The 12223-nt window shown below is 39.0% G+C and overlaps 1 protein-coding gene across 2 annotated transcripts in view; it reads right to left on the reverse strand.

Annotated features, from left to right (window-relative positions):
• Positions 1-12223, reverse strand: part of mRpS10 (mitochondrial ribosomal protein S10) — a 30911-nt gene that overhangs the window by 1256 nt on the left and 17432 nt on the right. Inside the window, exons 1-3 of one of the 2 annotated variants that reach the window (XM_067157236.2) lie at positions 11961-12140; positions 7270-7410; positions 3094-3224 (exon numbers count right to left, since the gene is read on the reverse strand). In XM_067157236.2, the coding sequence (XP_067013337.1) occupies positions 3094-3224; positions 7270-7410; positions 11961-11975 (287 nt within the window). In that variant the 5' untranslated portion in view covers positions 11976-12140. Of the gene's footprint in view, positions 1-3093; positions 3225-7269; positions 7411-11960; positions 12141-12223 lie in introns of those variants that run through there. The other variant, XM_067157237.2, reaches the window with a different exon arrangement.

Here is a 12223-nt window from a genome sequence, read left to right on the forward strand (position 1 = left end):
TAACAATAATCTATGCACAACGATCAACACTTTGTAGATAAACAAATATCTTGACATTAGAACAGCACTTAATTAATTAATGGTTGTTGATGACATTTATAAACATTAAGAAGGCCTATGACAGTGAAACAAGGGAGCTAGTTTGCGAAAAAACAAGTAGACAGAATAGAAGTGTAAATGACAAAGGCTTTGCACAAAAAAAAGAATGTTAATAGTATAACAACCACGGCAGGAGAAACAGAATGGTTTGACATGAAATAAATTTCATTTTGGATCCGTATTGACAATTATGTTATATCCAGTAAGTTGAAAAAAACAGAAGGAGAAAGAGAAAGAGAAGGAATCATTAGTGTCACAGGACAAAACCTTGAGGTTGTTGAATACTTCAAATATTTGGGAAGTGAAATGATGCAAGGTGCAAGGTTAGATAAGGAGATCAGCAAAAGTGAACAAGCGGCAAATTCGTTCTACCAGGATGTAAGCAACCTGGTGTGAAACAGAGAAGTTCCTATGAAATGTAAAGAGATAATGTACAAGATGTATTACACCCCTATATTAACGTATGCATCAGAAACTTTGACTTTGTTAGCAATAAATGAGAGTAAAATACAGGCCAGTGAGATGACATTCCTAAGGAGTATGGTAGAGAAGACAAGGAGGGGGAGAGAGAGAAAGTAAAAAACTGTTGAGGTCAGAAAGAGACAGGGGTAGAAAAACTGAGTGATAAGATGAAGAAGAAAGAATTGAGAGGCTAAGATAGAAGGAGGGAGGCCGAGAGCAAGATGGATGGACTCTTGTCAAGAACGGTATAAGAAAAAGAAGACTGGACTGGAATACAATTACTGAAGAGGAGTCGTGGTAGGAGAGGAAACAGTGGAGAAGTGCCAACAACACCCCAACCTGGCAGGAGCTGGACAAGGGGAAATGGAAATGATGAAGTTTAAAAAAATTAGTATACTTGTTTTTTCAAAAGGGTCTGAAGTGAAAACAGGACTTTGGCAGGGAAGTGTAATGTCCCCCATACTCTTCACCACAGTCGTGGATGAAATCCACATGTGTACAATAGGAGATGAGAAGAAACACAGGAAAGGCCCTACTGTTTGCAGATGATCTATTGTTATGGGGAGAAAATGAATTCAAAGTACAAGAACAAGTTAATGTGTAGAATCAGGTTTGGAATGAGAATAAGCATAAAAAAGAGTAAAACAGTTGTGATGACAAGAAGCATTAAGGAAGGGGGAAGATATCGGTTAATGGAAAACCAACAGAAATTGTGAAAAGTTTGAAATACTTGGAAGTATTTTTTGTTTGTAATATCTGAAGTCAGTTTCAACTCAGTTAATTTATAACTGTTAGGTTCTTCAGTCTCCCGAAACTAATTTTGAGTAATACATTTATAAACTACAGTAGAGTTTTGCTTATCCGACACTGGTAGGCTTAATTTGAACTTTAGGTGGATGCAATTCTGGGACACGGGGTGTGGAGGGTGCATCTGTGGGACAAGCACTGGCAGTCATGCGGTAGGATTGTTCAATGTAGTATTGGTTGGGTGCGGATGTTTAGTTTTCATATCCTCTGTGAGTATGGCAAGTAAACGTAAGAAAGTGATTGTTTCTGTGGAAGACAAGTAGAGTGGGTTAAAAAGACTGGACAAAGGGGAAACTCTCCAAAAACTCGCTTCAGATTATGGTGTTGGACGTGTTACGGTGGAAGACAGGAAACATACGAGGGAATAAATTGAAAAGTGGTGCTCTACCAGAGCAACAAGTGATGCACTGAAAATTAGAAAAAAACAATGGAAAATGTGAGTACGAAAAAGTAAGTGAAGCACTATTTCTTTGGTTCACTAAAAACCAGGAAAAGGGCTTGTCAATATCTGGCCCCATTCTGCAAGAAATGGCGGTGTATATCCAGAAGGGGTGTAATAAAGGGACCCTAATTTTACTGCCAGTGCTGGGTGGCTTGATCGGTGGAAAAGGTACGGCATTGGGCAGTTTAATATCTGTGGAGAAAAACTCGGCTAAATCCGATAAGGTTGTGAAATTTAAAAGACAATTTCAAGAAATAATTCTTGCTGAAGGATTAACCGGTGATCAGATTTTTAATTGTAATGAGACTGGGCTGAATTTCAAGACATCAAAACTCTTGTAGCCCAAGCCAAGACGTCTGCACCTGACTACAGGCGTAGTAAGAAAAGAGTACTGCGTCTACTGTACAATTGAATTAATAAGTCAATAAATAGAGTCCCGTAAACATAGTACGTATTACAGTATAGCCTTCCTGTTTGTTTTAGTTAATTTTCAAAGTTATTCTGTATTATCCGACATTTTCGATGATCCGACGTACTCCAGGTCCCGTTTAAGTCGGATAATCGAGACTCTACTGTATTTGAAAACGAAAACATAGTAACAGTATTATACTTGAAAAAGAAACAAATTAGAATGACATGTTTCGTTCTTAAAAGAACATCACCATAGTCTATCAAATCACACTCACATACTTTTCTAAACATAAATGTTTATGCTTTTCTTAATATTTGAATGCGATCTGATAATGTTCTTTTAAGACCGAAACATGTCATTCCATTTTAGTTATTTCTTTTTCAATGAGTTAGCTGGAAGATTTATAATGTCCAATAACGGACCAACTACATTGGTATTATAAATTTACTCATTCGGAACAAATATTTCAGGTTCCCTATGGGAATCAACTTTATTACGAATGCAAGCTAACAGCTGCGCGCCTCTAACCACACAGGCAACTCACTTGATTAAGAAGTTTCAAAGGAATTCAAGAAGCTCTATATTTGACCTATTATGCACCGATATTGACATACGCAGCAGATACATGGACAATAACAAAATGAGATGAGAGTAGAGTTAAGGCGGCTGAGATGAAATTCCTTAGAAGTTTCATAGAAATGAAATGAAGAGATTAAAAAGAGGATTGGAGTTTCAAAACTACAGTACAGGATAGAAACAAGCAGGTTGAAATGTCTGCAAAATGGTAGCTGAGGTTGCAAAATTTTACAATAAAAATTCCACAGTGAACACTTGAAACAACAAGTATAGGGCTCTCAGCGCAGATACATACCATTCTCCAACTCTTATTCCCAGTTCTCTCGCAGCTGTAGTGGCAAACCAGGAGTAACTCTTTAAGACAGCGGGGTCATTGCCTCTGACCTCCACTTCCAGTAGCCGGTATAACTTGTCGAGTTCTTTTTTCTGTGGATAAACAAGACTACAATTCAATGTTAAATTTTAATAGAACACAACTGTACAATTGCCTACTAGCCTATATTATGTGTGTGTATGCTGCTCTGTCCCCATGTAAATGATAGATTAATGATTCAGGATAAGAGCCATGAACAAGGTAAAGATAATTAAACTTTTCCCTTTACGAAAATCTAATGATCATGAATATGTCTTTCAATAAACATCAAGAGAACTGTAACTCTACGTCAAAAGAACTTAACTGCTAGCCGCAGCATCTTTGGTGACCAACACCTACGGTAATGAATAATGTTCCTTTGAAGAATTTCTTTGCTCACTGCCGGAGGCAGAACTTCACATGCTCTGGTAAATGCCAATTTAATTTGGCCGAAAGCTCGGCTTTGTTATATATATATATATATATATATAAAAGAGGCTTTAATCCAGTTAGCATGAAAAACTGGCAAATAATGTAAAATATACATCAACATTTTTGTACAACTTTCTTGCAGCTGGTGAGGGCGCTGAAGAAACGCCGAAACTAGTACTGCTAAATAAAGTTAATATGTTATAATACATTCAGGCAACATTGTTTTGTATTGAATAGGTGAAACCTCTAAAAACGTTATCAGTATTTGTGATTATGAAAATATGTCGTAAATTTCACAAGTTTTTTTTTTCAAAGACACGTCCTTCACTAACGATTTCGCCAACTGAAATGATTTTTAAGTCATTTTGTGGGGTATTATATAGGCTTCTAAATGGCACTTACTTTCCAAAATCGGACTGATGGTTCCGAAGTTATAATTACTGCCCTCAAGTGCAGTACTGCCAAAATGTGGGTAATAAGTGGTGGCCATCTTGTTTTGAAGAAAGAGTTCACAGACTTTTTCTTTTGTGTGTCAAATTGTAGTCCAAGAGTTGTTCTTTGCAACAATATAATTACAATAGTAATATTGTTAATAGATAAGGAGATATCAGCATTGCAAAATAGCATCGCATCATATTTTGTGAGGTGCATTTAATGTAGACTCAGTCACATTAAAAAGATGCATGAAGGAAAAGTGGTGGTAATGGACAGCATTGCCTTATAAGGAAAAACAACAAGATTAACACCTTCGCTCCCGTAGCAGAGTATGGTCGTTTAATTAAGCCACATTTTGTGGTCCATAGAGGAGTCAAGTCATTTAGTGCTCTTTTAGTGTAGTGTGCTCAGATATGCTTGTGTCTTTGGAGACCAGAAGAGTTCCACCTAGAAGTTCCTTTTTCTTCTGATAGATGACTCGAGTGTCCTCTCTCCTCGATACTGTACACCTTTCCTTTGTGTTCTTTTACTTGGTATCTACAAACCAATTTTGTCGCTTCTCAAACTGAGTAAAATAGCAAGTGACAGTGGTTGTGTAGCAGACAAAGCTTCAAAAAAGAGTAAATGTGTAGTAATAGAGTGATTCAAGAAGAAGAAGAAGAAGAAGAAACCTGTGATAATTTGCACAATCACGGTTCAGATGATTATGTGAAACTGAGTGTGATTATGTGCACAGTGAAAATGCTGGAAGGGTGAATTGTAATCCGAACAGGAACAATCTCTCTGAGACTCCTTTTTATTGCCCATTAGCTCCAGTACTTGACATACATGAGTTTCAATAAAAACAGTACCTGGCGAGTTGGCCGTGCGCGTAGAGGCGCGCGGCTGTGAGCTTGCGTCCAGGAGATAGTAGGTTCGAATCCCACTATTGGCAGCCCTGAAAATGGTTTTCCGTGGTTTCCCATTTTCACACCAGGCAAATGCTGGGGCTGTACCTTAATTAAGGCCACGGCCGCTTCCTTCCAACTCCTAGGCCTTTCCTATCCCATCGTCGCCATAAGACCTATCTGTGTCGGTGCGACGTAAAGCCCCTAGCAAAAAATAAAAAATAAAAACAGTGAGGAAAACAATGTTATGTCTTTTGTAAAAAAAATTCAATAATGATTTCTTTAATATGCACTAATGCAGAACTCAGCTGTCACAAGTAGGTTGCTTTTTAAAAATGGCTGGGCTTTGGCAGTGGCAAGCTACTCTGGCAGCTGGTAGTGAAAGTGTTACGAGAAGGGCCTTTGATCAGGTAGGAGGCTGCAATCCCTTCCTTTTGCAACAGAATATGAAAGCTGATTTTGTGTACTAAACAGTGTACACTACAGTACCCTATTTACTTAAATGTTAGATTATCTGGTTGCAACATACAGTCATCATCATCATCATCATCATCATCATCATCGAAACCCTCCAGCGTGCCAGGTAGAGTGGTGTTGAACAAGTCTTCGCCATCGTTGTCTGTCTTCTCTCTCACCACTGACTCCCAATTCCCTCGTCTTCTCTCCTGGCGGATCAAGAAAGTCCGTACCACATGGCTGATGGAGACTGAAAGGGACATAAAAGAACTAGGGCTGACAGACAGAAAGATTTCTGAATTTCTGAAGAAAGTCTGGTTTCCAGAAAGAAAAAAGAAAAAAATTCTGAAGAAGGAAACTACACCAGAAGTTATCACAATACTGGGGAAAGATCAAAGCCCATTGGTTTTATAAGCATGGTCCCAAGCAGATCTATTTGAAAAGAGAAGAATATTATAATAATAATAATAATAATAATAATAATAATAATAATAATAATAATAATAATAATAATAATAATAATATTTACTCTATTCATTATTATTTTATGCCCTAACTTTTATTCAATAGGCAGAGTATAAACATCTTCATAGGTCACTAAAACAACCTCTTTAAGATGACTGCATCTATAATGTTGACCATGCTGACCTGAATGAAGGGTGGTCAACTTTCATAGATTTTACTGTACAAACCATGAGCTATAACCACTTTTTGTGTTACATGAAAATCACTGCATTGATTTTTTTTTTAAAAGGAAACAGGCGATCTCAATTTGAATGATGATTCTTATAAAAAAACTCTCAGAAAATTCTACCCCCCTCCCCTCACCTCCTCCCAGGTGGGGGCGGTCTGGTAGAATACATCCATGGTATCTCTTGCCTTCCATAAGAGGTGACTAAAAGTTGGACCAGCGGCTCTGACCTTGGGAGCACGAAATGACGACCCTGGTTTCACATAGCTGAGTCGGCACTGCTTCCACTTACTTGTGTCAGGCTCCTTGCTTTCATCTTTCCTATTAAACCTCTCTTGGTCAACTCTTGTTCATATCCAACCCAGATGGTATTAAGTTTGCAAGGCCTAGACAGTCTTCCATTTTGACACCCTTGTCTTTCTTTGACCGATACCTTCATTCTTGAACGTGTCCAGCTCCATGGACAAATGGTTAGCGTGCTGGCCTTCGGTCACGGGGGTCCCGGGTTCAATTCCCGGCAGGGCCAGGAATTTTAACCATCATTGGTTAATTTTGCTGGCATGAGGGCTGGGTGTATGTGTTGTCTTCATCATCATTCCATCCTCATCTTGACGCGCAGGTCGCCTGCGGGAGTCAAATCAAAAGGCGTGCACCTGGAAAGCCGAACATGTCCTCGGACACTCCCGGCACTAAAAGCCATACGCCATTTCATTTCTTTTTTCATTTTTGAAAGTGTCAGATCTCTTCCATATTTACCCTCCGATTAGTGTTAATAGAGAATGGTTGCCCAGTTGTACTTCCTCTTAAAACAATGATCACCACCATCTCGGAAATCTTTCAGTAACATCGGTAGACTATTTCCATTCTGATTCTCAATAGGTCTGCAATCTCTCTTTTAAGCTTGGCTTTGTTTCAGTTAAGGGTGAAGTCAAAATACCTGTTACCGCTCAAGTTGGCCGTGCGGTTAGGATCACGCAGCTGTGAGCTTGTATTCAGGAGATAGTGGGTTCGAACCCCAATGTTGGCAGCCCTGAACATGGTTTTCCGGGGTTTCCCATTTTCACATCAGCCAAATGCGGGGGCTGTACCTTAATTAACATCACAGTTGCTTCCTTCCCACTCCTAGCCCTTTCCTATCCCATTGTCACCATAAGACCTATCTGTGTCAATGCAACGTGAAGCAAATTGTATTTAAAAAAAAAAAAATAATAATAATACCTGTTCTTTAGTTTCCTCCACTATCTGAGGAACACTAGCACTGGACAGTGAGCATGAGACACTTGATGTTGTCCACTGCCTGTTGCCGAGTATGCCCGCTAGCCACTTGCTGCTTCTCGATGGGTTGCTCTTGACCACACTCTGAAAGAATAAAACCAGACAAATGTATGAAAATCAACATTAAATTTCCCAAAGGAAGAACAGTCAAACAACAGTACATCTTCTTGGTCTTTCTCCCAATTTATTAGGGTAGGAACTTATGGTATTTCGGCTCAGTTTTACAGCTGGATGCCCTTTCTGCAGTCAACCTTATATGGAGGTATGTATTCATTATTGTGTGTGTTTCTGTGGTGTGCTGTATGCAGAAAAAAAGAACTATTAAGCAAGAGGAAAAAATTAACCATATGAAATTAAATTCCTTGACCCGGCTGAAAATCGAACCCGGGGCACTCTGAACCGAAGGTCAGTATGTTGATCATTCAGCCGAGGAGCTGAATTTGAAAAAAACCCTACGTATGTGAGACATTAATGTTTTAGAGTCTCAGGTCAACTTTAGTGTTTCCTTTGGGTGCAGTGTTTTAAAGAAGGCCAGGAATCAATTTCTGAGAGTCAAATTCTTCTTCCACTTTTTCCACACCTTGATCTTAATGGGGTCACAGGTTTGAATTGTGATCCACATGTGAATTTTTCCTGTTTTACGGCAGGCTGCCCTTTCTGATGCCAACACTATGTAGAGGAATGTGTTCACTATTGCACATTTTCTGTGGTGGTTCATAGTGTAATGTGTTGTAAGTGTGCGAAGAGGAGAGTATGGAGATGAATACGAACACCGAGTCCCCAGGACAGGTGAATTAACCATGCGTGATGAAAATCACCGACCCCATGGGGAATCGAACCCGGGACCCTTTGAACTGAAGGCTTATACGGTGATCATTCAGCCAAGGAGCCGGACTGCTGACAATCAAATTATCTATTCAGTATTCATTTTTGAGCAGGCCCCACGGTGTAGGGGCCTCTTACTCGGTGGCCCTGGGTTCAATTTCCAGGTGGGTCAGGGATTTTAACCTGGATTTGAGGGCCAGTTCAAGGTCCACTCAGCCTGCAATTTTTTTTTAATTTTTTTTTTTGCTAGGGGCTTTACGTCGCATCGACACAGATAGGTCTTATGGCGACGATGGGATAGGAAAGGCCTAGGAGTTGGAAGGAAGCGGCCGTGGCCTTAATTAAGGTACAGCCCCAGCATTTGCCTGGTGTGAAAATGGGAAACCACGGAAAACCATCTTCAGGGCTGCCGATAGTGGGATTCGAACCTACTATCTCCCGGATGCAAGCTCACAGCCGCGCGCCTCTACGCGCACGGCCAACTCGCCCCGTCAGCCTGCAATTGAGGAGCTATATGACAGTGAGAGAGTGGCAAACAGTCTAGAAAGCCAAGAATAACAGCCGAGAAGATATGTCATGCTGACCACACGCCACCTCGTAATCTGCAGGTTTTTGGGCTGAAGAGTGGCCGCTTGGTGGCCATAACCCTTTAGGGCTGTAGCGCCATGCAGTTTGGATAATTTTGTATTCATTTATAAGGATATTTCATATCATTTATAGGAGTCCATCAACCATAAGCACCCTTAGATATAGTGGAGTGGACAGAGCTTCTGTATACTGGTCCTCACTGATCTCAGAGTTTCTCATTGAACATCAAATTTCTGTGGTTCATCAGGATGGCTGAGCTTCTTTCTAAATTTCCCACATCAGTAAGGAAGAAATCTCAGGAATGGTTCCACGAAAGAGTGTGGATACCTGTTCCTCTTATCAAAAAATGAGTTTGTTGTGGGCTGAGAAAAAGTCGATCTTGAAGAACTTTGATTTAATGCAGGGGGAGCTTGTTTATGAAGATGTGGCATTTATCTCCTTTCTGTACCTTACTCTCTCAAGGAATGAATAGATAAGGTCCTTTCAACTGATAGAGAATGAAAATATAAAGGTGAACAAGAGGGCTATGTTCAGGATTATAGGGATAACAGGGGGAAAAAAATTAACTTTCTGCCAACAAAAATAGGATCCTTCCAACCAAAAGAGAGGCAGGGGTGAGGGATATCAGGGAGCTACACAGAACTTCTCTTCCTGAAAATTCAATTTTCCCGTTTAAGAGCATAGTGGAGGTGAGGTATATTAGGAAACTAGACAGAACTCCCCTCTCTGAAAAAGTTGCTGAAACTCTGAAGGTAACACAAGGTCATGAGTATACTACTACTACTACTACTACTACTACTACTACTACTACTGCTGCTAAAATGTTTTCATTCCTCCCCTGAAGGCGGGCCTCTTAAGACAGTGACGCCATCTCTCAGGCTGGGAGATTTGTTCGGTGAAGGAGATTTTCGGAGGTGAGGGAGTTAAAAGGACAAAAATAAAACTTTGATTTTCACCTGTTCAATTAAAAGCAATTATAAAATTAGGATCTCATCCTTATTTTATTGCTTAACTGTTAAAACATAGGACATGTTTCGTATATATTTTGAACATCTTCAGCTATAAATATTCTTACAAGGTTAAATTGATAACATTGTTCCAGAACTTACACTTATGGTTCGTCAATAACAAACTTATCCATACTAAACTTTAAAAACCTCTTAAATATAAATATATATATTACGTCGTCTTATTGAAAATAATATGACTATTTATTGAAACTTTAAAACCTTATTCTAATATTTAAAATACAATGCCTTTAGTTAATCTCTGTATAAATACTGTACATTTACAATCTGTTAAATTGCTAAATGTTTTTCCAATTGTAACAAAATGTTTTAATGTGTACCCACAAAAAATAATTTCAAAACATTTAGCAATTTAACAGATTGTAAATGTATTTATACAGAGATTAACTAAAGGCATTGTATTTTAAATATTAGAATAAGGCTTTAAAGTTTCAATCTCAATAAATAGTCATATTATTAATGTTATGGTTGTAAGCAAATCTAAAATGAAGCCAGAGGCACAGCTCAGAATTGGAAATATTTTAATAAAACAGGTGCACAAGTTCTGCTACTTAGGATCAGTTATTGCCGATGACAACAGATGCACTGTGGAAATAAAAAGAAGGATTTCCCTGTGTAAGAAAGCCTTTGAGGAGAAGAAACAGCTCTTAACTAATAAATCCTTAAATACTGAACAAAAGAAATTATTTATCAAAACGTTCATTTGGAGTGTGCTGCTATACGGCTGTGAAGGATGAACTCTCTTGAAGGAGAACGTGAAACGACTAGAGGCAGTGGAAATGTGGCTATGGAGGAAGATGACAAGAACTAGCTGGATTGAGAAGAAAACTAATGAAGCAGTGCTTAGAGAAATAAACACCCAGAGACATTAAATAACAACGATAAAAAGGAGAAAAGCGTCAGTTTTCGGTCACATTCTCCGGCATAATAACTTCATAAAGAACTTGTTCGAAGGCAAGGTGATGGGAAAGAAAGGCAGAGGGAAACCACGGAAGAAGATCATAGTTGAGATGATGGGATGCCAAGGTTATGGAGAGATGAAAAGGATCGCAGAGAGAAGAGATCAATGGTTGCAGCAACAAGGCGAAGCCTTTAGATAATGATGATGAAGATTATTTTCAATAAGACAAATATATAAACGCTTTATATTTAAGAGGTTTTTTAAAGTTTAGTATGGATAAGTTTGTTAATGACGAACCATAAGTGTAAGTTCTAGAACAATGTTATCAATTTAACCTTGTAAGAATATTTATAGCTGAAGGTGTTCAAAATATGAACGAAACATGTCCTATGTTTTAACAAGTAAGCAATAAAATACAGAGGAGATCTTAATTTTATAATTGATTTTAATGTATTGAATAGGTGGAAATCAAAGTTTTATTGTTCTCCTTTTAACAGACTTTCAATACAGAAAAAATGAGGATAGTCTCTTGCAAGGTGAGGGAGTTGGTGGTTGTGGCCTATACTAGGAACTGTCCTGGCATTCGCCTTAGTGCAAGAGAATGGTAAACAACGAAAAACCATTCTCAGAACAGCCGACGGTTGGGGCCAGCCATCAGGTCCAGCCCGGTCCCGTCTCCTGAATGCAGAGGCGTAGAGCCACGGTAAAGCCGTGGCCACCCCTCCTCTGCTCGGTTGCCCGGTCAGAGTGCAGAGCTGTTCGACCACGGACAAGCCATGGCCATTTAAGGGCAGAAACCCACTCTGCATCTACCGACCTCATGAGTAGAGTGAGATAATGCTTCTACCCACTTTAGTGTCTTACTTCACCTATAAGTGGTTAGGTGTATGCCTTTTATAGCCAGTAAAAATCCACAGCAGAAAATATTACTATAGTGGCGGTCTGTTCTCTCTTCGTCCATACTAATTCTCCTCCAACATTGGCATTGTAATATTTACAAGACAGTCTTCATTAAAACTTTGCATAGTTATACATCTTTAAACCCGAATATTTTCTTTCCGAGGGAATGGGCCGCTAATCGTGGGCCTACATCGAGACCTTGTCCTTTGGTTTATTAAAACCTTTATAAATTGGGCAATGGTAGGCTACTGAACGAGTGAGCTTCCCATACCTCCGATATGCTCCGATATTCGATGAGCATGGTAATCAAACAACGCCCAATGAAGTTTATATCAGCATGCAAAAGGGAAAGCTCGACTGCAGAGCAAGGAATTACATGAAGTCGTACTTACCAACACTGTGTTCATGTTTGACTTTCTTGTATACAATTTCAATACATCTTAAGCATAAAACGTTGGGGGAAACTAGATATGTCTCTTTTACTCAAGATTATTAAATTCGCAGCATTTAAAACAAAGATTTAAAAGGCAACATAACCTACTCTAAATGCGATGAATATTCGCTCAGCATCCTTCATATAAATAGACAATGTCGCCACAACGTGCTAATAAAATTTCCCATACTGTAATTTCACTACAAGATAAGGAACTATTTA

This window comes from Anabrus simplex, chromosome 13 (genome assembly GCF_040414725.1).
Source record: "Anabrus simplex isolate iqAnaSimp1 chromosome 13, ASM4041472v1, whole genome shotgun sequence".
Classification (NCBI taxonomy): Eukaryota; Metazoa; Arthropoda; class Insecta; order Orthoptera; family Tettigoniidae; genus Anabrus; species Anabrus simplex.